Source organism: Equus quagga, chromosome 8 (assembly GCF_021613505.1).
Source record: "Equus quagga isolate Etosha38 chromosome 8, UCLA_HA_Equagga_1.0, whole genome shotgun sequence".
Lineage (NCBI taxonomy): Eukaryota > Metazoa > Chordata > Mammalia > Perissodactyla > Equidae > Equus > Equus quagga.
The window spans coordinates 31,998,011-32,024,117 of NC_060274.1; the positions used below are offsets into that span (position 1 = coordinate 31,998,011).

The 26,107-nt window shown below is 49.6% G+C and overlaps 1 protein-coding gene across 7 annotated transcripts in view; it reads left to right on the plus strand.

Annotated features, from left to right (window-relative positions):
* CDHR3 (cadherin related family member 3) overlaps positions 1 to 26,107 on the plus strand; it is a 57,251-nt gene that overhangs the window by 28,753 nt on the left and 2,391 nt on the right. Inside the window, exons 7-18 of one of the 7 annotated variants that reach the window (XR_006889655.1) lie at positions 841 to 989; positions 3,372 to 3,561; positions 9,364 to 9,535; positions 11,053 to 11,155; positions 12,067 to 12,165; positions 13,913 to 14,139; positions 16,125 to 16,296; positions 18,653 to 18,903; positions 20,759 to 20,811; positions 20,902 to 20,940; positions 23,026 to 23,039; positions 24,231 to 24,255. Coding sequence is in view for 6 of the 7 variants with exons in the window: in XM_046668848.1 (XP_046524804.1) it covers positions 841 to 989; positions 3,372 to 3,561; positions 9,364 to 9,535; positions 11,053 to 11,155; positions 12,067 to 12,165; positions 13,913 to 14,139; positions 16,125 to 16,296; positions 18,653 to 18,903; positions 20,759 to 20,940; positions 23,026 to 23,039; positions 24,231 to 24,271; positions 25,997 to 26,045 (1,649 nt within the window). In the remaining variant the exon portion in view is untranslated. Of the gene's footprint in view, positions 1 to 840; positions 990 to 3,371; positions 3,562 to 9,363; positions 9,536 to 11,052; positions 11,156 to 12,066; positions 12,166 to 13,912; positions 14,140 to 16,124; positions 16,297 to 18,652; positions 18,904 to 20,758; positions 20,941 to 23,025; positions 23,040 to 24,230; positions 24,272 to 25,996; positions 26,046 to 26,107 lie in introns of those variants that run through there. The other 6 variants (XM_046668848.1, XM_046668849.1, XM_046668851.1 and 3 more) reach the window with 6 other exon arrangements.

Genomic DNA, 26,107 nt, shown 5'->3' on the forward strand with positions numbered 1-26,107 from the left:
AAAGGACTTCCTGCAGAGTTATTTCAAACCACAAGCCTCCCTGGGTCCATTCAAAGTACTCGATTTCCCCCAGATGTGTAGTTGAAACTTGGAACCCGTCTGTCTTGTTGCGACCTTTTCCGAAGGCCGTGGAGGTCTGAGTGGAGGCTACGTTGGCGATGCCAGGTTATCCTGTAAAGAGTCGTCCCTGGAGGGAGGTGCGCTGACCTCGGCTTCTCCCGGGGGCATCATTTCTCTGCCCCGAGAGCCGACAGGATGAATGCAACTCGGAGAGGAGTGCACGTTCTATGTGTAAACTCTGCCTCCTCAGGCCAAAAAAAAAAAAAAAAAGACAAGAAGACAAGGAAGAAATAAGAAGTGAGCAGAGGCGCTAGAGTAGAGAGTTTATAGTTTATTCAGCTTTTGGTGGCAGCCACGGGATAAGAGTCAGGAACCCGTAGTTCTGGACATCCTGTCCAGATGGAGTTTTGAAATAATTCAGGTAATTTTTGCACAAGAATTGGGAGAAGGAGAGAAGGTGGCTAGACAGGCCAACTATCCTTATTTTAAAAGATGTAAATGCCCAGGCTGATCTGAGGTGGCATCAGGTGTGCGGGGAGTCAGAGACGTAAATTGTTGCAATAACAGTGTGGCATTTTCTTCGCATCCACGGGAATGTGATCTTTGGCGACACAGAAGCCCGTCGCCCCTCCTTCCAGCTGCTGAGTTCTCCCTCCAAGCGTGTTGATGCAGCTTCAACAGCTCAGCGCTATATTTAGCCCTCACCAAAATACTCACCTCCCAGACTCCACCCTCCCGTGCCCCTGAAAACTGGCTGTGTCTGCTGTATTTCTGTTCCAGCCCAACGCGAGTGTACGTGATTCCCGAGGAGCTGGGTCTAGGGACCATCGTGGCCAATATCACCGCTGAGGACCCTGACGACAAAGGTTTTACCAACTTCCTCTTCTACAGCCTCACCACCGTGAACCGCTATTTCATGATCGATCAGTGTAAGTCACACGCACACACATCCTCATGTGCATCCTTTAATTCAGCCATTTGGATTGTTTTACAAATATCTTATCTGTCTCTGGTCTGGGGCATGCCTTTCTGTCTAGAATATCATAAATTTCCAGGGTAATAGATGTGTTAGAAGCAGCTGTTATGGGAGACAGCCAGGTGGCATAGTGGTTAAGTTCCTACACTCTGTTTTGGCAGCCTGGAGTTCATGGGTTCAGATCCCAGGCATGGACCTACACACCATTCATCAAGCCATGCTGTGGTGGTCCCACATACAAAATGGAGGAAGACTTGCACAGATGTTAGTTCAGGGCCAGTCTTCCTCACCAAAAAAAAAGAAAAAAGAAAAAACCAGCCAGCATGGGGCTGGGGAAACTGAACAGGGCCCCGTGTCACAGCTGTATCATCCTTCGCCTTTGAGGCAGGTACGTGTCTAAGGATGGATGTGTTCACTACCCTGAGGGTACCCTGAAGTCTTCAGAAGAGACAGTCCAGACCAGCACTTTCCAAAAGAAGACGAGTAGAAGCCACATATGTAATATTATGGTCTCCAGTGGCGACATTTTTAAAAAGTAAAGAGAAACAAGTGAAATTAACTTTAATAAGGCATTTTATTTAACCCGACATATCCAAAATATTATCATTTTAACATGCAATCAATATTTTACAGCTATTGATGAGATATTTACATTATAAGGCATTTTATTTAACCCAACATATCCAAAATATTATCATTTTAACATGTAATCAATATCTTACAGCTATTGATGAGATATTTACATTAGTTCTTTGGACCAAGTCTTTGAAGTTTGTCGTGCATTCTGTACTCACCGCGCATCTCAATTTGGACTTGCCACATTTCAAGTGCTAAATAGCCACATGCGGCTAGTGGTTCCTGCGTTGCACTGCGTTGATCCACATGGATCTGCTGGGTTGCTGGAGGATTTCCCCATCTAAGCATCTCGGTGCAGAGGAGGAGAGTTTCTCCCTCCTAGAAGAGCCGTCTTTTATTGGGGTCTTAGTACAGACCGGGCACCGTGGGGAGTGATCCACGCCTTCCATCGGAGGCGCTCAGCACAGCAACCCAAGGAACCATCACAATCCACCTTTCCTGGATGAGGAAACAGGCGGAGAGAGAACCCGGGCAGGTTCAGTGACTTGCCCAAGGTCGCGCAGCTCGTGGGTTGTAAAGCAGAGGTGCAAACCGAAGGTGCTCTTCTCCAGCACCGGCTCTCTTGACCACTCCTAGACGGTACCACCTCGTGAGTCCCGTGTCACATCACCAAAAAGGACTTGGTTATACATAATGATTTTGTGGAGGCCAGCATCGACAATCCCAGAAAGACAAGGTGTTCTTTGCCCCATTGGCTTTAGGGCGAAGGCTACTTGTTCCCAGGACAGGCGGGCAAGGGCAGGATGGTGCTCTCCCTTTGAAAGCTTCCTGTGTCCTGTCGTCCAGGACCTCACTCAGCTGACAATGTATGGAGGGACAATAGTGGCTTAGAGTTCTGTTCACTCTGGTGTTGCAAACTGAACTTTTAACAAATACGGTGGGTTTTTGGAACATATTTATTAAGACTCTTTGTTTGCAAGTAACAGGCACTAAGGCAAGCCTAAGCAAGGAAAAAAAAAAAAAAGGTGGAGATACCCATCAACAGGATACTGGATATTTCATGAGAAACAGCGGGAGTTTGGGGCACAGGAAGGGTGGGAACCAGGGCTGCCCCATCCACCTCGGCAGCTGGAGATCTGGCTTCTTATCTGCAGCTCCACTATTAACCTGACCTGTGTTTCTCAGTTACAAATTCTCCAGTAAGAACACCCAGTGGGTCAAGCTGGAGTCAGATGTCTACCGGTCCGGTCAGCATGGTTGACACAGTTCTCAACATAGGGCAGCTCATGGGCAAGGACTGCTGCCAGGGGCCCAACCCTGAAGTCTCAGGTCAAAAATTCTAGAAGGGTCAGGCCAGACACCCCAATCGATGTCGAAGATAGGAACTTCCGTGAGTTGTGTGTGTGTGTGTGTGTGTTTTGCTGAGGAAGACTGGCCCTGGGCTAACATCCATGCCAATCTTCCTCCACTTTATACGTGGGATGCCACCACAGCATGGCTGACAAGGGGGTGTAGGTCTGCACCGAGGATCAAAACCCGTGAAGCTGGGCCACCAAATCAGAGCACGCCAAACTTAACCACTATGCCATGGGGCCGCCCCTTACATGAGTTTTTTTTTTAATGTATTTGTATAGAAGGTATTCTCTTTGTAAGCCAGTCCCCATACCAGAATGTTCTTTTCCAAGTTACTCCAAGTCTCCATCTTCCTTTACTCTTCATTTCTCTTCAAAGTATCATGTTCTAACCTTTGCCTTCTCAGTGACTGGCACCATCCAAGTGGTGCACAGGCTAGACCGAGATGCAGGTGAATTAAGACAAAATCCAGCCATTTCTCTGGAAGTTCTGGTGAAGGACAGACCCTCGGGGGGCCAGGAGAGTCGCATGCAGATAACCTTCGTTGTGGAAGACATTAATGACACCCCTGCTGCATGTACCAAGTTCACCTTCAGGTATTCACATGCTGAGACATGGGCTGGGCAGGTCCCCTCATTGGTGGCCCTCGACCCTTTGGCTTCTCGGATATATTGTCAGCAGGAACTGAAGAATGATGGGCATTTGGGTCATGGCTCACCAGAATAAGTGGATTTGAACTGTCTGATTTAGTTGATAGGTTTTCCACTCGTTATCCTTTTTTCTTTCCTCTCGTTCATTTTCTCTCCTCTTCGTTGTCTCCTTTCTCTGCTGTCTTACTCTGTTGAAAAATATTCCTATTTTGCTCTCTTCTATAACATGTTCATCTCTGATGGTGAAAAGTACCACCGGGGCTTGTAAGACCCTCTCTGGACTGTAACTTTTCTTTATTTATTGCCACCGGTGGCAAGACGATACGGTGAGTTAGCCGTGATAATAGCTGCTTGAGACTTCGGGGTAGTACCTAGGAGCTCCCGGAGAAACACACCATCGGTAAGACGAATAAATCAAACCAAGTATTTGCTTAAAACAAAACAAAGCATCTAATTCACCTTATGCAACTTAAATGCACATAAACAGAAGACAATGGGAAGGGAAAAAACGCAGACACGGGTGAGAATCAAGTTCTTTTGTATATTTTGACCTGTTCTTGGTCTCATCAGCTCTTCGCGGTTATTTTAAAGTCAATTCCCTTGGGATTCTGGGTTAATATGCCTTTTTGAAAACAGTACTGTCTTTCTACTAACTGTTTTGTTTAATGGCACAAGATTAGGTATTCCCGGGCTGGCCTCACCTCTGCGTTTCCTAATATTGAGGTTCCAGTTTCCCGGGGGTCTGAAGGTGGCTCCCCCTAGGGGCGGGGAGGGCACCTGTGCAGCCCCTTGCTGAGGGAGTGCCCTGCATCTGGGACAAGGCTGGAGCCCAGAGCAGCCCTCACTTTCAGATGTCCCCTCGCAGAGAGTCTCTTTCTCAGTTTATCTTTGACTGGTTTTGCAAGCTCACTTTTTAAGCTCCAGGTGACTTTGAAAACAGACCTAATACATAGTATGGCCACCCAAAGGACAAAAGACCCTACAATCTTTGCAAGAGCAATAGAAGTACAAATTCCTTTATTATGCTTATGAATGTCTCCCCCTGTTCCCAGTTGGCACGCCCAGCATACTGGTCAGAACCAGTATGGCCTTGGGTCTGATATTAAAACAGTTAAACCTTGCTCTGGACACACCCCACTTGCCCTTCCAGGTCCAGTCTCCAGCCTCCCACACCCCGCTCTGTGCCCCAGGAGGCTGACCTGTGTGGACATGGACTGGCTCCCTTGCCCTGCAGCTTCGGGCTGGCTAATGGGAAGCCGTGGAATGAGGGGGAGCGTGAGGTCAGGGTATTTATCCCCCGGCTCCCTCCCTGTGGCAGGATAAGTCCCTCCGCCTCCTGAGGGACTCCGTTCCCATAAGGCAGCCCTCTGCACACACTGCTCTCTGTCCCCGGGCTCTGGCTTCAGGAAAGGCTCCCTCTCTGACTCCTCCAGGCCCAGAGGTGGAAAGGGAGCTCCAGTCTCGCTAGCCCTGAGATACCGCACCCGCCCTTGAGATGTCCATACGCCCTGTGTGCGCCTTCGTATAGTCCCTTAGCAAACCCTCCTAGAATTACCCTAATTTGCCATCTGCGCCCTGTTGAGACCCCAATGGAGTCAACAATAGCCTTGACCGTGTGATAGGTTCCTGTCCCACCCCTAACCTCAGAGTCTGTTGATGGGTGGGGATGGTCACCATGGTGGGTAGTCAGGAGTGTGACTTCCACACCATTACCTGTGTAGATGGAACCCACCTCTGTTAAGAGGAGTCTGGGCCCTGGAGATGGAGTAGAGGTGACATGCAGAGTCACACTTCTCCTTTCTTTGAAAATCTAAACCTATGCTGTGCTCTTGTGTGGCCCCAGAGCATCCTGGGGTATTCTTCTCCTCAGGTCCTGCCTCTGAGACCCTTCTGCTCTTCTTCTGTTCCCGTGCCCTGAGAGGCAGGGGATGGGGTTGAGGAGTAAGAATTTTGGGTATCAGTGACAAGAGGACTGAGCTGTCCCCAGCCTTCCTTGTCCATTTTCTCCCCTTGGTGCATTTCTGTTGAGTGCACACTGTGGCTTCCTGCAGCCCAGAGGCCCTGACGTGGGGGATGACAGTCTGCAGGCTGCATTCCATGTCAGCTGGTAAATCACATTTTGAATATCCTACACCACCCAGGCAAGCCCATGCAGAGGCCCGCTCTTGGTAATCTCTCCAAACGAGCCCTGAAGGTCAAGGCCAGCCAGCAACTGGACTAATTGTATTTATTACTAAAGTTGGCTCTAAACAACTGTCAAGTCCCTCCTGGGGGCTTTTCCAGGGAGAGTAACCCGCAGCCATCCTGTGAAAGCCAAGACGTGAGGAGGGGCAGCACAGGGCTCCTTCCTGGGCAGTCTCGGAAGTGGAAGTCTCCTCGCCAAAGTCCCAGCCTCATTTGCATACTCCAGGGGCTGGGGACCCTGACCCCGTGTCACCCGCCATCCTCCCATCCTCCCAGCTTCCCCATCCCCACTACGCCGGAGCGGAAGCACGCGAGCCCAGCAACACCATGGGGGCTGCCCCGTCTCCACAACACTGGTCCCTGAGGATTTCTTCCGTCTTCAGGGCTCTGGGGGGAGTTTGGCAGAGCAGGTAGGAGAGGGTGGGAGGGGCAGCCCCGGTGGGTGGGAGGAGACAGGTGGCTGCAGGCCGGCCCCCAGCTGCCTCCGTGGGCGCCTGGGTCGCGCAGGCTCTCAGGCCGGCCGGAGATGGAAACGGCCCCTGCGGCTTTCCCAGGCTGCGGATGAATGAGCCCGGGCCGGATGGAGGCATCAAAGGCGCCGTGACAGCCCCGTGCTGCCTGTAAAGCGTCAGGCGCTCGCCTGAAAGCGCGGAGCAGGCCGATGTGAGCCCGAGGCGGGCAAGGTCGCAGATTCAGAGATTCAGAACCCTCGCCGGGGCGGGAGCCGGGCTGGGCAGCCTGCCTCCCTTCCGAGCCTGGGAGGGATGAATGAGGGGGCGGGGTTTCCCGAGTCACAGGTTTCAGAAAAAATACTGTGTCAGGGAAGAATGAATAGAACAGGCCGGCAGTCCTGGGGGGCCTGTGTGCAGGCCTCCTGTGGGGTGCCTGAAGTGACTGGCTTCAGGACTCTGGATTCTCCGGATGACCAGCCTTCTGGCTTTGGCAGAGTTGGAATCAAGGCTCAGATTCCCCGAACCGTCTGTGGGCCTGGAGATTCATGCATGGAATTTACAGCGACTGGAACACAGACAGTAGAGACTCGTGCCTGGGTGGATCCACTTTCTTGCACAGGTCTTGAAACCACTCTGCACTACTCTTTCTTCACCTGTAAAATGGGGACAAGAATACAAACCTCTTGGAAACGAGATAATTAGAGAGAGTGTTTTTAAAGTGCTCCATCTGATACAGCATATAGTTGGTGTCTAATAAATGGTATCTATTCTAAGCACTTATGAATAAAACCGTGTCATTGTGCAATCAAGACAGGAGTGGAAATGCTCAGGCTCCAGTCCTGCCGACTCACAGAGGCAGTTTTTGCCAAGGGGGTATCGTGGAGATTCAGCTACACCTGTCAGAAAAACTGCTTCCAGGAAGCAAACCCAGTTATCCTCAGAAGTCTAAGACCGTCCTTGCTGTCACACTGTTCCGTGTTCGCTGAGCCCAGAGCCCACCATCGCTGCTGTTAAGGGATGATGTCGAGGAAGCATAACTTGGTCTCAGAGAGAGGTGACAGTACAGAGGATTAAAGACCTTAACGCATGTCAGTCTGGGTGCTCAGAGAACAAGATGCCACCACAGCGTTAAATGTGCAAGGCTTGTTATTAGCGGAAATGCCTGTGGGAGAAAATGGGGAGAGGGCTAGACAAGGCTGGGAGAGGCATCAGACCCCGATGCAAGTCCAACCTGAGTGAAGGAGAGAGGGAGGGAGGGCGGGTGGAAATGTTCTAGTCTTCGGAAGGTTTGGCTAGGGCACCGGGGAGTCCTGGAACCAGTGAGCTGTCACAGGACAGGAATGAGTGGGCCTTAGTATCTGTCACGCCCAGGCATTGGTGCATGGCCTCACTGCAAACACAGCGATGGATTTCAGAGCACAGCTGCTGGGGTCTGTGGTCAGTTATGTTCTCATGGTTGAAGGTCTTCCGGGGACATTCTCATGGCAGCCACAGTATATTTTTGTCAGAAATTCTGTCCAAGATAAAACATGATTGAGGTAAGTAGCAAAACAAAACGAAACAGAAAACCCAAAACACAGCCGCAGATGCCTCCCTGCTGGTACCCATGCCCCTTTGTGCCGTGATGTTGCCACTCTTCCCATCAAAAGAGACATTGCTTGTTCTACTCCTTGAATGTGGACTTGACCATGTCCATTGCTTTGGCCACTGGAACATTCACAAACATGGCACTGCGGCGGCCTGATATGTGTGTGTGCCCTGGGACTTGCCTTCTTTTCTACTTTTGGGAGACCAGCCAAGCCGGACTAGGACAAAAAGAACAGATGGATAACCCTTGTTCTTGTAAGAAATAATAAATGCCTGTCGTTTTCAGCCACTAAGTTTTGGGCTGGTTTGTTTTGTAACAAAAGTTAACTGACATGATTTATGTCCATTTTATAGATGGACAAGCTGAAACCTGGAGACCCAGTAAAGTCCTCAGTGAACACAGGCCTAGTGGTGTTAATGGCTCTTCCTCAGGGTCCCACGCTAAGCTGGGCCTGACTGGAGGGCTCTGAGTTTGGGGCAGTTTTACTCATTTGTGCAATTTGCCTAGACCCTGGTGTCAGCTGAGATTATTCGACTCTTAATAGACCTCTATTGATTGAGTGATACCAAGGTGTCAGGAGACGCTTCTATGACATCAAAGCCATTAGAACAGAAGTCGAGGAGTTCCCAATCTTCAGAGCACGGGGGGTGCGAGCACAGGGGTACAGGGCTTTCCCCCAACCGGACTATGAACTCCTGCGGGCAGGGGCAGAATTTCTATTTCTCTTCTATTCTTCTTCACTACTGTGCTGCTCTCAGAAGCTACTATGCGGTCACTCAGCAAATATTTACTAAGCCTGCCAAGAACAAAGCAAAGGTCCCTGTCCTCAGGGAGCTTCCATTCTAGGGGGAAATAGGTGATCAACAGGATAAATAAGTAAACTACATAGTATATTGGAAAATGGTAAGTGCTAAGAATTAAAAACAAAGGGGGGACAGGAGAGGGCGCGTCCAGCGGGGGTGGGGGGGTCATTGACATTTTAGATAGGGTCTCCAGGGTGGCCTCCTGAGAAGGTGACATTTGATTAGAGACTAAAGAAAGTGAAAGAGCAAGCGATGTGAATATTTGTGGGAAGAGCCTTGCACGGAAGGTGGAATGGCCCTGAGGCCAGGCCTGGGGGGTGTTCAGGGAGCACCAGGAGGCCAGAGTGGCAGGAGTGGAGTGAACAAGAGTCAGCAGGAGATGAGTGCAGACAGGTAAGGGTGGGGGGCTGCCGTGCATCGCAGAGGGTCCCGTAGATCAAAGTTAGGACTTTGCGTGAAATGAGGAGCCACTTGGCGTTCAGGAACAGAGACGCGATGTGGTCTGACAACACTGCAACAGGATCCCTTTGGCTGCTGTGTTAAGAATAGTCTGAAAGGAGGCAAGGGCAGAGCAGGGGCACCAGGTCGGTGGGCACTGCCAGGACCACGGACTCGCTCTGAATGGAAAGTAAAGCAGCGCGGTCTAGCCCAGGGCCCGTGTTAGAAGGAACACTCCATCGCCATTTGTTGTGGAAAACATTGAATCTTGTCTTTCCGCCAGCGTTATGGTGTCTGAAAGAGCAGCCAGGGGGACGCTGCTTCTGGACCTGAACAAATTCTGCTTTGATGCTGACAGCGAAGCACCGAACAACCAATTCAACTTCACGGCGCCGTCTGGAATGGGGAGCAGCGGCAGGTTTTCACAGGATCCAGCTGGCTCTGGGAAAATTGTGGTCAGTGAACGGTCATTGCATCGTTGAAAGGGCATGGGGGAAGCTGGGCTAACAGGCCGAGTGCTTTTGCGGCCCCACAAAGAGAAGTTTCCAAGGTAACTCCCTCTCTGAGCGACTGTAAGTGACAGGCTTCCAAGCGGCTCTCTTGTTCCTGGTGGCTCTTTATTTGACCCCAGTTCGTTTGTTTTGCCTGGTATTGCCTGGGGTGCTAAGGACCCGAGTCTTTCTTGCAGAGCTGGCAGTTTGCATGCCTGTGTAGCTGCCTCTGCAGTCACGTTAGTGCCCTCTGGGCTCCAGCCCTTCTGTTAATTTGAGTGCTCGTTCCAGGCCCAGGGAGGTGCGAGGTGAGAGAGAGCAGGGCCTGGGCTGAGTGTGTCTCGCTGAATTCAGCAGTGTCGAACCCCTGGAGGCCCAGAGGAGCCTGAGAAAATGAGGCTGTGCGGGTAGCCCCGTTCCCCAGCCCACCCACAGGGGCAAAAGCAGGAAGAAGGATGGTCGGGTCTCAAGGAGCTGTGCGAGACCTTTACCCACAGGGTTCCCGCTGGAGGGTGGTGGGGAAGGAGGAGAGAAAAATGGAAGGGCAGAGCAGGAAGGGGGTCTTGGAGAGGGGTGGTCTGCATCAGAGATAAAGCCTCAGGGAGGACAGCAAGCAGCTCACTAGGCAACCTCTCCACTCCCTCCGCCTCCCCACCCAAGCCCGTCTTCAATGCCCAAGAAAGTCTTACCAATTTTATTCATAGTGTCATCTGAAAAGTAATTTCTATTTTGGTCTGTTTAGGAAATTAATACATGTTCCCTGTAGAAAACACAGAAAAGCATTACCATTCAGTGATAACCTCTATTAACATTTTGATGTATTTCCTTCTTGTCTTCCTCTCTATGTATAGATTTTTTGTTTGTTTGTTTTTTGAGGAAGATTAGCCCTGAACTAACGTCTGCTGCCAATCCTCCTCTTTTTGCTGAGGAAGACTGGCCCTGAGCTAACATGTGTGCCCATCTTCCTCTACTTTATATGTGGGATGTCTGCCACAGCACGGCTTGACAAGCGGTGCCATGTCCGCACCTGGGATCCGAACCGGTGAACTCCAGGCCGCCAAAGCAGAACATGCGCACTTAACCGCTGCGCCACGGGGCCAGCCTCTCTATGCATAGATTCTATGTATATTCTGTACATATATGCATAAGTATTTTAAATGATGGGAATATCCCTGCATATGGGATTCTATGTCATGCTTCTCTTCCACTAATCTAAAGTCTTAAGCCTATGATGTTGGGCAATAGTGTTCCATGGACATCTTTAGACATAGATTCTCTCTCCTGATAAATTCTTTCGAATAAATTCTCTAGCAGTCAGCGAAGGTATGGATGTAACTTTTTAAAGTTCCTCCTGTGGGCAAAATGCTTTCCAGAAGGTTTTGCAATTTACATGTCCGATAACAGTGTATGAAAATGTCTTTGTCAGTTTAATGAAAAGGATCGTTCGTGCTGTGTAATCCGATCTCTTTGTTTGAACCCAGTTGGTTGGTGATCTAGATTATGAAAATCCGAGTAACCTGGCAGCCGGCAATCAGTACTCAGTGATAACCCAGGTGCAGGATGTTGCCCCTCCTTACTACAAAAGCAAGTATCATTTTGATTTATTTCGTGAAGCATCTTCCCTGAGTAGCAATGACTAAACTGTGCCAGGCAATACTCAGTGTTGGACTAGGTGTTTGCATTCAAAAGGAGACTTCAAAAAACCCAGACCCTTGGGAATCAGCCCAGCCTCCTCCTGCCCTTCACCGAGCGCATTTAACCAGTCTCCAAGGCCTCTCTTCTGTGTCACCTCCTCAAATCTCTGGGATCTGCTGCCTCCCCCCATCCCACTAGCACTGCTCTCTTGCAGCGCCTCCCCTTTCTCAGCTGAAGTACACCACCAAGAGTCTTGGAAGGGTCTTTCTGCCTACCTTTAGTCTTGCCCCTTTCCAACGCATCCTCCACGTTTCTGACGGTGATTTTCAGGAAGTATAAATGCCGTCATATTACTTCCTTGCTTAAAGCCCTTGGGTGTCTCCCCGTAGCTGTCAAGTTCAAGGTCAAACTCTTTGACTTGGCACACAATGATTTTCATCATCTACCCCTACCTAACTGTCTAGCTTCAGCGCCCATTGCTTGCCTCTAAGCCCCCTTTATTCCAACTAGGCAAACAGCTTGCGGTTTTCCTGAGTGAATCATGCAGTTTTAGACCTTGGCGTCCTTGCAGGTGCCTAGACTGCGCCCCCATTCCCCCCTTGCCCGATTTGTCTAGCTCTATCCTTACAAGGCTCAGCTTGCACTTCCTCCGGCTTCTGTAGTGACTTCTACATGTGTTCATCCAAAGGCAACTACTGTAAGCATCCCGAAGGCGGGAACCACCAGGTCTTAGTCATCTTGGGTCTCCGATATTTTGCACAGAGCCTGGCTCACAGAAGATGCTTTAAAACTATGGAAAAAAGATGAATGAATGAGAATAGAATGTTGTGACTTACTTTTTTTTCTATTTCCATTTTTAGATAACATCTACATTTATATCCTAACCAGCCCGGAAAATGAGTTTCCTCTTGTCTTTGATAGGCTGTCCTACGTATTTAACGTGTCAGAATTAAGACCAGGTAAGTAACAGACGAGACACAGACCCCAGTGCTAGATGGACCTCTCCATCTCCCTTCCAGAAGCCCGAGGCGGGGCTGTGCACAGCGGTTCACAGCTGAGTCCTGTTTATCGCCTCTCTTATCTCCCTTTAAATTGTCTTCACTGCTGAGGGGCCCTTCAGGTGAAATGGAGATTTTGAAAGCAGCTGATTAAACTGCCCCTGATTGCTTCCTTGTCCGTGGGCCGATCCCCCTCGGCCTCCTCCCTTTGGTGGCCTAAGTTTTCCCTTGGTCTCCACGGTGGTTTATATCCAGCTCATTCAGAGAACTGAGATTTAACAATAGGGAAAAGTTTTCCCATTTCTACATTTCCTTCATTTAAAAACAAAATAAAGACATTATCTCTCTCCCTTAACAGGATTCCCTGGAGCCACTCTTTCACCCTTTATGTCACCTTGATCTTGGCAGGCTCCTCCCCCGTTAGGGGACAGACTCCTCCCCTCACTTCCAGCCATGGCTTCCCCCTCTCTCTCGGTGGGAAAGTGGTCCTGTTACTTCTAGCATCATCAGATGCCACCAGTGGATACTTCTTCTCTATTAAACAAACCAACCCCAAACCCTCCCTCTAAAATGATCCCCTCCCCATTTTATTCCCTCTCTTTATGCCGGTCTGCATTTCCTGACATTAAGCCTTAAACAAAGTACAAAAAGCGGGTCCAAAGGAAATGCTTTTATTCCTTGTGTCTTACCCAGTAAACAACAAATGCAACAGGAATAGGCTTTGTCTGAATTCACAGAGCTTACATTTACTTTATTTTTTTGAGGAAGATTAGCCCTAAGCTAACATCTGCTGCCAATCCTCCTCTTTTTTTGCTGAGGAAGACTGGCCCTGTGCTGACGTCTGTGCCCATCTTCCTCTACTTTATCTATGGGATGCCTGCCATAGCATGGCTTGACAAGCAGTGCATAGGTCTGCACCCAGGATCCGAACCAGCGAACGCTGTGTTGCTGATGCGGAAAGTGCAAACTTAACTGCTGCACCACCAGGCAGGCCCCCTTACTACAGTTATTAATCACTGACTTTGGGTCAAGAGCTTAGTGCTGGGGCCACATGGTCGAATAAGAGAAGGTTCCTGCCCTGGAGGAGTGTAATCGATGAGGAAGAACTTGTAAAAACAAGCAGACCAGAACCCCACAGCCCCACCCACAGGATTTGTAAAATAAACAAAATGGAACAGCGCTTAAAAATCTATACCCTGTAACCATCAGTTACCAAACCCCTTAAAAGATTGTTGAATCCATATGGCGACGGACAAATAACAATGTACAAGTGAGATTTCACAACATTATAAACTATTATGGCTTCAATAAAAAAAATTGTTTTCTGTTCATCTTGTTTATAAGAGCAGTTCCTGCTCATTATCGAAAATGTGAAAAACACGAAAGACTTTTAGACAATCGTGCAAAGAGATGTCTGCGTGAGGACGTTCTTTGCAGTGGTGCTCATGATCGCATAGTAACTGGTGTGCTTGGTGTCTATATAAAGACGGGAATTGTCTTACGTCTCACGGTCCTGCATGGATCAGTTACCTAAGGGGTGCTCATTAGCACATTTTGAATTTAATAGAATTGAAGTATAAAACGTACAGAATCTGAACAGCAAAGAGGCCTCCAGAAGTCTTTCTGCGCATGGCAGTGAGAATGTCTGCTCTGGGTCCTCCCTGTGGCCCCCCAAACAGGACTAATCTCGGGTACTTGATTCTTGCAGCTAGAACCCGCGTTGGACAGGTGCAAGCGACTGATGGAGACCTCCCCTCGCGCAGCGTCGTGTACTCTATCTCCTCCGGAGGGGCCAGCAGACAGTACCCAAATGTGTTTTGGATTAATCCCCAAACGGGAGAACTCCAGCTGGTGACGAAAGTGGACCACGAAACAATCCCCATCTATATTCTCAGAATCCAGGCCACCAATGGCGAGGACACGAGCTCAGTCACCGTGAGTGGGGCTGTCTGGGGCATTCACATGAGCCTGACCGACGGGCTGACTTAGGGTCTCTCTGGTACCCTCCAGGTGTGGCCGTAGCAACAAGGGACCTTAGGCCACATCCTGCAGATGTGACAGGAAATGACCGGTGGTGTCCAGGACAGCACAATGGGCCACACATTGTGGTGCCCAGGAAAAAAAGATTGACATCTGTAGGCCCAACTTTGTGGGTGACTGCGAGGAGGCTGAGACTGAGGGCCAGAGGTGGAATATTGCCACTGTGGGGGACACGCTTCCTCCTGCCGCCCTGTCCATCTCCCTTGGCATGTGCGGTGGGCTGACGGCGAGATACACCCTGCCAGAAGTGGGGCATAGTTTCCCAGCTCTGCATTGCCCCCGTAAAAGCCATTTTGCCATGTTCCTAGCCCACCTCCATCACCCCGGATGGGGTAGATCTTGAAATGACATGGCTACGGCTTCTCGCCCTTTGATTCTGAGAATCTGGTTAAATGCACTTCTGACTCAGCAGGTCTGAGTCGGGCCCGAGAACCTGCGTTTCAACCTGTGCTCACGCAGCTGGTCCACAGCCGCGCTTTGAGTAGCAAGGTTTGAACAGGTCTGTGCCGTCAGTGGTTAGAATAATCTAAGGGCAATATGATGGCCACAAAGACAGAACTACGTCTTGGTCTTTCCCATTAGGAAAGTGACAAAGCATAAGGCAAAAGGACTCAGCTGGCGGCAGGCAGCCCTGTGTGATAGAGACAATGTTCAGAGTCAGGAAACGAAGTTCATTTCTCAACTGTGATCCCAATTTTCCAAGCGGGTCAGAGCAATGCCCACCTTTGTGTCCCAATTTCTCTCTCCCTTAAATGGAGAGTCACCTGATAACCCAACACTTGAATAGTCCCGTCCCTCTGATGACTGACTTTGAATTAATGGGACGATGTTTTTAATGAAGTGGACGCTCGGCGTTGCTAGCTGAGGAAAAGACGTGCAGAGCTGGAGATCATTGTAGTGTTTGTTAGGCTGGGTTTTTCAGAAAAACGAATGGACTCCACTTTGGGAGCTAACTAGAGTGGACATTTCAATTTATTCCTGGGCTCAGAAATAGCTGAAATGCCCAAATTTCAAAGGTGGAATGAATACAACTCAAATTCATAAGCTTTTAAAAAGGGTGACGACCACACAGGTCCCTTTTAGGGCTGCCGTTCTATGATTTGGTGCTGGCAGGCGTCCTTGTCCGTGTTCCAATTCTCCAGGCATAAAAGACATGACGAAAGAGAAGAAGCTGCCCCCGCTTGTGGCAGGTTAGCGCCGCCAGCTTTGTACAGTGCTGACGGCCCAGGTCGCTGATGAAATCCTGGCGTAGCCAGGTCATCTCCCATCCCAGTGGTTCTCAACTGTGGCTGCATATCAGGATCAGCTGGGAGCATAAGAAAAACGTGTGGGCCCCACCCTCCAGAGAGTCCAATTCATTAGGTCTGCAGTGGGCCCGAGAAAGCAGAGGCAAAGTAGGGAACCATTGCTCTATGTTCCAAAGTTAAAGATGGAACTTCTCATTCACAAGGACAGCAAGCAAGGAAGTACAGGGGGTCACCATAAATCTGTAATCATTACTGGAGAAACAACTCAGCAGCATCTGGGGACGAGCCCATGCATCAAGGTGCAGGTGTTTGGGGGTGCATGAACACATACGCATGTGATACACACCCACACACACACACACAGTGCAGAAGTTGATAGCATAGGACTTGGAGTGGGATGGACCTGAGCTGAAATCCCAGCTGTGCCACTCATGGGCTGAACAGCCTTAGGTCAATTACCTAATGTCTCCAGGCCTCAGCTTCCCCATCTGTGAAGTGGGAGCATTCATGTTCTCTGTCTCAGGTGAGCTTAAATGAGCCCGTCCACAGGAAGCGCACAGCCCAGCGCCTGGTGCTCAGTGGGGGCTCGGTGAGTTTCAGCTTGTAACGCTGGCCTCCTTCTCGCTGCCCTAGGTTACTGTGAACATCCTTGAAGAAAATGATGAAAAGCCAATTTGTACCCCAAACTCTTATTTCCTGGCTGTCCCAGTGGATCTGAAAGTTGGCACAAATATTCAGAATTTCAAGCTGATGTGTACTGACCTCGATTCCAGTCCCTGGTCTTTTCGATATTCCATTGGCGCAGGTGTGGACTGGGTGTCGACGGTGCTGGCCCGGTTCTTGGTGCGGCTGTTAGGGAGGACGGGGTGGGTCTGTGCTGGGGGTGCAGTGTCTGGGTGGGGGTACCTTGCAAGAGGAGAGCCCGGATGGGGAGTCTAACAGTCCGTGTCTCCCAGTCCTCTTGTCTTCCCTTCTCCTCACCCACCCCCTCCCAGACTCCATACAAGGCCACCCAAAGGCCCAGGGAAGGGTGAGTCCCATTGATGGTGACTCCCCCGAAACTCCCAGACTGTCATATAATTCATGAATCATGTTAGTGTAGTTAAAAAATTATTTTTAGTCCAACAGCTCAACCACCTCTTTTCCTGAAAGCTTGTAGTGGGGGCGGGGACTCCCGGGCCTCTCTCTGGATAATAATAGATTAAATAGATTAAGTGCATTTTGAACTGTGTCCTCAGGAATTCTCTTCTGCTCCATTCATTTTCTCTCTCTAAAAATATACCATTGTGGGAAACAAAAAAAAAAAAGAGCACCCTCGATGGAAATTAGACCAAAATAGCTCCTCTAATGAAGTGCTGAGGCCAGAGATCTAAACCCAAGCAAGCAGAGCAATTCCACACGGAAGGGTGAAAATCCATCTTGGCCGCCTGCTGGGCCCTGGCAGAGCAGGAACTCGAACGGTAGGAAGCCAGCCTCTCGAGCCGCCGTGGCACAAACCCCAGGGGCAGAGAGGGCCTCGAGACTGCAGTTGCGAAGATGGAAATAATCCATACCGAGAACCCTCAGGCCTCTGTGAAGCGCGTCGCTGCTAAGGGAGGACAAATTGCACCATCTCCTGCTCCATTTCCTGGTTTCAGTCGGTAATGAGTCTGGAGCCACTGGAGGAAGGAGCCGGGGCCTCTAGGGTGGGCAGCCTCTCTGCCCTGGGCTCCCTAAGCTCTGAGTCTTGAGGCCAACAGACTTGGGGGGAGAATGGGGAATGGGTTCGAGGGGATCTGGGACTGTGCTCCCTGCAAAGCCAGGAGGCACCCTCCTTTTGGGGGGACCAAGGCGTGTCTGTTATCAGTGCTGATGCGGGCTCGGTGAGCCGAGAAGTCGAAAGAAAGATTTCTTGGACTCTCAAGGTCTGGCAGTAGTGCTCTTTTATTCAAAGAATTGTATGGAATAGCATGGGGACAGGACCCATAGGCAGGAAGAGCTGCAGCATGGGGACAGGACCCATAGGCAGGAAGAGCTACAGGCATGGGACAGGACCCATGGGCAGTAAGAGCTGCAGGCATGGGGACAGGACCCATGGGCAGTGAAGGGCTGCAGCATGGGGACAGGACCCATGGGCAGTAAGAGCTGCAGGCATGGGGACAGGACCCGTGGGCAGTGAAGGGCTGCAGCATGGGGACAGGACCCATGGGCAGTAAGAGCTGCAGGCATGGGGACAGGACCCGTGGGCAGTGAAGAGCTGCAGGCATGGGGACAGGACCCGTGGGCAGTGAAGGGCTGCAGGCATGGGGACAGGACCCATGGGCAGTGAAGGGCTGCAGGCATGGGGACAGGACCCATGGGCAGTGAAGGGCTGCAGGCATGGGGACAGGACCCATGGGCAGTGAAGGGCTGCAGCATGGGGACAGGACCCATGGGCAGTGAAGAGCTGCAGGCATGGGACAGGACCCGTGGGCAGTGAAGAGCTGCTGCAATGTGTTGAGGGTTAGGGCTAAATTCATGAGGCATGGGTGCGTGACTTATTTTTACTAGACAAAGAAAAGATGATGTAAAAAGTTATTAAATGGTTTCAGTGCAGATGGGGTCTGGTTATTGTGTGGTTGTATAACTTTAGATATGTATTGGGTCATATAGATCGGCGTGTAGGCCAGGATGCCCTGGGCTTCTCTCCCTGGGGCAGCCTTGATCCACGTCAGTCTGACCAGCCAGCTTCCACGAAAGGCATGGAATGAACTTGGCCTATAGCTAGGGACGTGGCCTGCTCTATCCTCTTGCTGCCCACTCATTGGTCTGAGTGTGAGTTTCATGTTGTTACCAAATAAATGCCGGGTGATGAGGATTGGCTAGAGAGGCTGCACCCGGATTATTAATTCTCTCTGCCAGATGCTCAGCAAGATGGCGGCCATTCTCCTGGGACCCGTGTGCTGTTGTCCTTTTCTACTCTCATCCTCATTGCAGCCATGCTGGTTGTGAGCAAGAGTTTCTTTGTACTAATGAAATCTCTGGCTCAGTTAAGGCCGATAGCGTAGCCCTGGTGCATAAGACAGTCTATTCCTGCGGCCTGGACGTTTGCAGAAAAGGCTGAATGCAGTTTTCTCCTAAACCTTTATTTCTCACCCTCTTTTCTTCCTTTGCCCAAAATCCTCATGTCAAATCACATTTAGGCAACATCAACAGTCATTTCACGTTCTCTCCCAACGCTGGCTCCAATGTTACACGCCTGCTCCTCGCGACCCGCTTTGACTACGCTGGTGGGCTTGATAAGATCTGGGACTACAAACTGCTGGTGTACATAACTGATGACAACTTGCTGTCCGGCAGGAGGACAGCTGAGGCTCTTGTTGAAACAGGCACTGTGACACTGAGTATTAGTGTCGTTCCTCACCCAACCACGACTGTCACCACAACTCGCAAGGTAAGGGCTTTGGGACATGGCCTCCCCACTTACATCCTTGTGATGAACATCGATGCAGCCCTTTGACCCAGGAGAAATGTGGGATGGACTGAAAAGAGTTGAGGTATTAGGATGGTGCCAGGAATGGCAACCATGGGCTGGATTGGAATCACTGGGTGGTAGGTAAAGATCTCGGGGAGACCTTGCACTTGTAGAACCATTAACTTCCTCTTCTGGTAAATAAGGGTGGGCACTGATGTAGGGACTTGTGATAGACCAGGGAGTGACCACCTATGGTGCCCGTGGCACAGGAGCCAATTTTCATGGGCGTGTGGCCAGTTGCTACCTTCCCAACCTCTTCTCTGCTTGCTCTTAAGAGCCAATGAGAGTCAATGTCCATGAAAGCAGGGAGATGCCAGGTGTGCTTCTCCAGTTCTTTTGAAGAGACACCATGTGGCAAACTTCACCCTACTCCCCATCTCTACCCCGCCAAAATTCATTCATTCAATCTACAGACATTGATTTATACCTATATTATGTCAATCACTTTGGTGAACAAGCCCAAAATGATCTCTGCTTTCACGGAACTTATAGGATAGGTCAGTAGTTCTCAAAGGGTGGTCCCCAGAGCAGCAGCATCAGCATCACCTGGAGATTGGATAGAAATGCAGATTCTCAGGCCCACTCCAGAATCTTAAAGTTATACCTCCACCATCCGTGACCATCACCATGACCTCCACGGAAAGATGCTGGAATGCCAGCTACATCCCCAGCCCTACTAGAGCAGAAACTCTGGGTGTGGGGCCCAGCCATCTGTGTTTTTAATAAGGCGTCCAGGGGATTCTGATGTGTGCTGAAGTTTGAGAGCCACTTACCTGGAAGGGGAGACAGATTACAAACAAGTATGCTTGTTAATAAACTAGCTACGGATGTCTTCAACGGTAGGGCAAGAATAAGCAGGTGCCGTAATAGAATGTGTGGCCAAGGAAGGGAGAGTCTGGAATCTGACAACAGGGTTATCTCCCCCTGCTCTATGGAGGAATGGCTTATATTTGTGCTGACTCTTTTGTTTGCTTCCCTCCTGCTCCTGGTGAAAGCTGTGCCTTTGGTTGGCAGCCCTGAACTTGCAGTACGCCAGAGGAAGAGTTATCAGAAGCTTAGAAAGCTACCTATGGAAGGTGGTCAGACTCTGCTTCTCAGACTCTTATGAAGAGCTGGTTAATGTTCATCTCCCGTGCACTAGAGTCAATGTTACACCAGTGAGTGGAGGCATAAGGCAACCTCGAAGGCTTTCCATGGTGGTAGAAGCCAGTAGGCTCCCCTGAGTGAGGAACTGCCACATTTCTGGGCCTTACAACATGACCCAGTTGTGACATCTCCAGTGCTGGAATCTCCATTACTTGTCTGCTATCTGTCTCCCGTTCTAGGAAGAGATGCTGAACTTGAGGTTTCACTGTTATCAGCCCACTCATCCGGCAGTGCGGCTTGTAGTGTGTGAACACAGAAAAGCCTACAAAGTGTCACAAAAACAACTTCCACGGCTCCTGCCTTCCCAGTGAGAGACAACGGCTATACTAGTCCCTGGGTTGTGCCGTGATCTGGCAGGGAAAAAAGCTCATGGAATTTTTAGCTTTGGGAAAAGGGAAGAAAGAGGATGAAGTTAGGCCTAGAGTTGTTCAGCTCCCTGAATTTTCTGGGTTCGAATCTGATAGATAGTTCGAAAGACTATAAATAAGGTGATGGGTTGTGATAGCAAGAACTATGAGCACAGGACGTCCAATTTACAGAGCAAGAACAAAGAGCGGAATAAACATCAACACGAGGGAGTAATGATGTCAGAATTGCCTCCACCACTCTCTCCTCTCTGTCCTTCAAGCCCAGGGTCATCTACCAGATCCTGAGGAAGAACGTTTATTCTCCATCGGCGTGGTATGTGCCTTTTGTCATCACTTTGGGCTCCATATTGTTTCTGGGCCTCCTGGTGTCCCTGATCATCCTGTTGACCAAAGCCATTTACAGACACTGTCCCTGCAAGACCGGCAAGCACCAGGAGCCTCTGTAAGTTGTCAGCGGGCCGGGCCCTTTCCACCACTTCCTTTAGGTCACTGTTTCCAGTGATGTCAGGAGAAGGAAAGAGAAAGAATCAGGATTTCTCTACAGGGTGGAGGGTGAAGGAAGTGAAAGGAAATATGGGGGAAGAAATCCTGGTAGCCTCTTCATCACCTGCTGGGCTAGGAAACTTCTCCTGTGGTTTTCGCAGGCACCTGCCCTGTCCTTGGTGCCCTCTCAGTGAAATTGAGGCTTCAACCCTTTGGTGACCTTGCCCTGGATACAATCTTCGGAAAAAAGCCTGGTGTGAGGAGGAAGAGAATGTGCTGTGCTCTTTTTGTAGAATATTTAAAGGATGGAATGGAATTAGAGGAAGCCCGAAAAACTGATAAGGGAATTAAGCTTTTGGCTCCAGCGACTCAACTGGGCTTTTGTGCGACTAAATCATCATTGTTCTTTCGCGTGTGGACGGATCTCTCACTCTCGAGGGCTATAAACACGGGGCTGTTTCCGCTCCCTCCTGTTCTCGCCTGCTCACTACTCAGCCTCTTATGGTGACACTCTGCTGAGTGTCTCTTACTGGCTAAGGTGAGGTACAGAGTGAGGAGAAGAGAGCTCTAGATTCTTACGAGCTTCCTCCATTGCCGGTTTCTTGGGTCTCAGTGGCTCTTACACTGAGAGCGTCATGGTTCTGAGCCTGGGCTTCGGAGTAAGACAAGGCCTGGGTTCAAATCTTGGCTCTACCATTTTCTAGGTCTATGGCTTTGTGCGAATAATAACGTCTGTGAATCTCGATTTCCTGAGCCCAAAACTAAACAATTAAATGAGCAAATGCAAAGAAAGCACTTAGCACTGTTCCTGATGTACAGAACAGGCTTAATACACTATTTTTTAAAATCTTGCTGCATTATGTTTCATGGCTGAGTCCCAGTGAGCTCAGAATTCTAGATTCCAAGTTTAGCTCCGTCCCAAGCATCTTGGGATGTTAGAATGTCAGTTTTGGAGTTTCTCATTGGCAAAAAGAAGGGATGATAAGACTCCTGTGCCTTTTAAAGGTATCCTGAAGATTAGTACTGTCTCATAATTTAAAATGTAGGGATGAAAGACTCTGTATAAAAGCATGAGGCTTTAGCAGAAAGATACGCGTTGCCTTTTGCCATATTTATTGGGGAAGTTCGTTGCTATTGGCAACCTTGACTTCAAGGTAAGAAATCCTTGAGCATCTGCTGAAATTAAAAAAGGCATTTGTGTTTGGACTACTCGCAAATTGATTTGGAAAATGAAAATTGGCTCCAAAAGAGTGGCGCTTAAGCTTGTAAGGATGGTGGTACACCGTAAGGGGATTTCAGCAGAAGTTCTTAAAGGAAGTAATCCAACAGACATTGCAACTCACATTCAATTTGTAGTTAAATGATAAATACGCACCTTGAACTTGGTTGCCTTACCTTATGTTCTAAATATTTATTGTTTTCAACATGGCTGACTTAAAGAAGAAAAACAACCTAGTGATTCAGACTCAGGCCTGGGCTCTCTGGAAATTAGTTATATCATGTGGCAGCCAACATTTGCCCAATAGCAAAACAGAATAAAATCAGAGTCACAGAATTATAGAGTCAGAGGTTATCGTGGGAGTGGTCTTAGAATCCAAGTCCAGCTCTTCCTGTTCCAGGAAACCAGGGTTTAACTGCCAGCCCTCCAACCTTCGGCTGTGAGCCACACATTCTGCTCAGCTGGCTGCTGGCGAGAAAAATGAGCAAGGGAGGATCACCAGCCGATCCGTCTGATTGGGGTGGTCATGCCCTCACCAGGTGTTGTCAGAGGAAATATATTCCCTGAAGTTCTAGAAAGCAAGTTTTCAAACTTATCCGACTCCCAGAACCTGCTTAGTCCTAAACCAGTAGTGGGAGCTGCCCCTCTGTTGGGAGCAGGGGTGGGAGCACAGCCTTCACTTTAGTTAGTCCCCATCCCTGGTCCCCCTTTCAATCAACCTCTGAGTCCCGAGGAACCCGATTGCCCAAAGGGCCCCATGCTGTTGTGTGTACGGTGCAGAATACTCTCAGATTAACTCTGGTCCATCCCTTTCTCCCCGAACAGGGTGAAGAAAGGAGGTATGTATGGTGCTTGCTCCCTTTGTTGCTGTTGTCCTTTACTTGCTCTGTTGTACTATATAAAACGGTTCCAGCTCAGCAAAGAGTCAGGGTGCAATCCTGTCTTGGTGGGTTTTCATCCGCATCATCTGTGGATGGAATGAGACAGAGGTCAGACATTACCTCCGAAAGGGAAGGGCCGGGTGCTGGTGCCTTCGGCCCATTGGCTCTCTCGTTTTGGTCCTGTCTGTTCCTGACCCAGAGTCACCTCCGTCAGCTCAGCTTAAACACCTCCGTCAGCTCAGCTTAAACACTTGACTGCACCAAGTGGGACACGAACGAGGAATTCTCTGGTGTGACCCCTCCTGAGGACAGCGAAGGCTCTGTATTGAACAGATGCCTGTCTTTAAAGAACAAATGACACTTCATTCTCAGGTTGTAATGGATTTGATCATTATCACAAGTTGCTTAGGTCAGGCTAGCTGGAAAGGGGGCGGGGTGCAGTCAGATGCTTGGGGAGGGCCGAATGCCTTCAGAGAGTTGGTGAGTTGAGCCAGGGCCAGCTGAACCACTCCAAGCCCAAGGGATGTCACCAACTGATGAAAGTTATTGCCTCCAGGAGAATCCAGGCTGTGGGGAGAGACAGGACAAAGAACTGGAGAGTGTGTTTTCAAAAGATGATAGCTGTAACCACTCGGATCCATAGACGTGTGTGTCTGTCATGCACAAGGCATGACATTTCTAAGCAGGGTTAGAAATTTGATTACAATGGTTATTGATCATATCGAATGAGATGGGTTCAATAAGTGAGGGTTTCGCAAACTACCTCCCACCTTAGGTACTTTTTTAAAGGGCACAAGGAATGGATGCAAAGCATCCCCATTGCAATGAACACACGTATCCATCCAATCTTTCTTTCTTACCCAGAGAGCCATTTAAAGGCTAATTCCTAGGTCCGGTGGTAACAATAAGCTGGAAAAAGTAAAAGAATTTTTAAAAGTTTTGTCTTATATGTATATGTGCATGTGCATGCGTATTCTTCTGAGAAGATGGAAAGCTGTCAACAAACATGTCTGCAGGCAGAGAATTTTTTGCTGTGTCTGCAGTACTGATTTCAAAGCCTGTTTAAGAGAAATCTCATTGTGTGGATAGCATTTTAAGGTCAATTTAGTGTCCAAGAAGCTTAACTTCTGCCTGCTCTATTCCCTGCAGAAATGAAGACTCCGGAGAGAAAAGTGGTGGCAGTGAGTACGGTTGGCCCCGGGGCACCTGACTTGGGGGTGGGTGGCCAAAGGCTCCCATCCCCTCCCAGGCAGACCTTGCCACCGCCTCACGGGGGTAGTTATCATTCGGGGAGAGGCTGGTCTTTGGCCACTGGAACAGATTGCTCTGTGACGAACTCCTGATAGAATTTGTTCCCCCGCTGAACATGTCTGCTGATGTATTAGCAGAAGAACTGGATTCCATAAATATTAAATAGTGATGTTTATTATCTACACCAGCTCTCTTGGAGAGTGAGTTGGGGGAGAGAAGCTTAAAGACCAGAACTGGTGCTATAGGCTTCAAGGGTATTTATTTTTTCTTTGCTCTTCCACAACCTTGCAGAAAAGTGATAGAGAGAGAACGCTGCTTGGGTCCAGGGTTGGCGCTGCCCGCTTGGCCACGTGACCTTGCAGACTCCCTCAGGCTCTTAAGCTTTAGGATTCTCATCTGGGGAATGGGAGTGAGAACACCTGCCCGAGATAACAGATGGGGAAATGTTTTGAACACTGTTGAGTCACCCAAATGCCAAGTGTTACAGGATGCTGGAGAGTTACCGCCCCATCTTGCCTCCTTGATTTTCTTTTACTGAACCTGACCCGCCTGATCCATCACTGGGAATCGATGGAACTTGAAACCCTGCAGTTCTCCCCCACCCCCTAATGATAAGACTTTGTTATGCCCCAAGACCCTAAATTTGGGGAAGAGTATGCACAACGAGGAGGACAAGCCAGTGCACTGGAATGCTTGCTTTGGGCCCTCACCTGAGTGTTTCCACGTATCCGTCTACCTGATAATGGGAGGCAGAGGCCTCTCTTGTCTCCCCAGGTCTCATTGTCTAAGGCAAGTACCTTTGGTGATGCCACTCAGAGACTGCCTTAGAAATAGGTAATATCAAATTAATCGCTTAAATGAGTAAACCCCCAAGACCACAAACAGTGTGGCTGCTGAGCTGATCAGGGGGATGAAGCCCGTATAGTCTGCATTTCCTCTCTTTTCAGAGCTGGGGAGCTGCGGGCAAGGTGATGGCTTATGTGATGAAACTGGGGGTGAGAAGCGCCACTACACTCCAAACACTGTCCCCGTCAGCTGCTAAAGAATGGCACCATGGGAGGGCACCATGGGAGGGAAGGAGGTGTTTCCATGGGGACAGAGCTCAGGTCCTGGAGGATGGTGCAGAGCACACATCAGGGGAAGACAAAGATATGGAGCCCAGGCCAACATTGCATTGGCCTACGCGAGGGGACACAGCCAGAGCCCAGGATTGGGAGCCCGTGGTGCTCGTCTGTGCCTGCCTTGCATGTCTCTCTGGCAGAGTCCACAATGTAGATCTTAGCCGGCATTGTGTGGTGTTTCTGCACTTTCTTCTGTGCAGCTTAAGTGTCATTTACTCAGGATGCTTTCCTACCCGCCAGGTCTGGATTAAACATCCTCTTCTCTCTCCCTCCTGTGCCCCCGTGGCATCCTATATTCTCCACGGTAGCCCTTAGCACTGTTTTGTAGCGCCTGTTTGTCAGTGGCTCCCATTCAATTGCAAGCTTTGTGTGGGCAGGAACCGTGCCTGCCTGGTTCACGCTGTGTCCCCAGCATCTAGCATGGCCTGTTAAATAAATGTCGAGAAAGCCCTGGGTAAGGAATGTGAGCTGTGAGGATGAGTGGCCTTGCCTGGGGGGAGGAGTGTAGGGTTGTGCTTGAAGCTGTCTCTTTCTTCTCCTTAGGAAACAATCCAGATGAACACTGTCTTTGATGGAGAAGCCATAGACCCGGGTAATTAGGTGGCAGTGCCACCCACAAGGGTGTTTTCCTTATTCCAGGCTGGTGGGGTCATG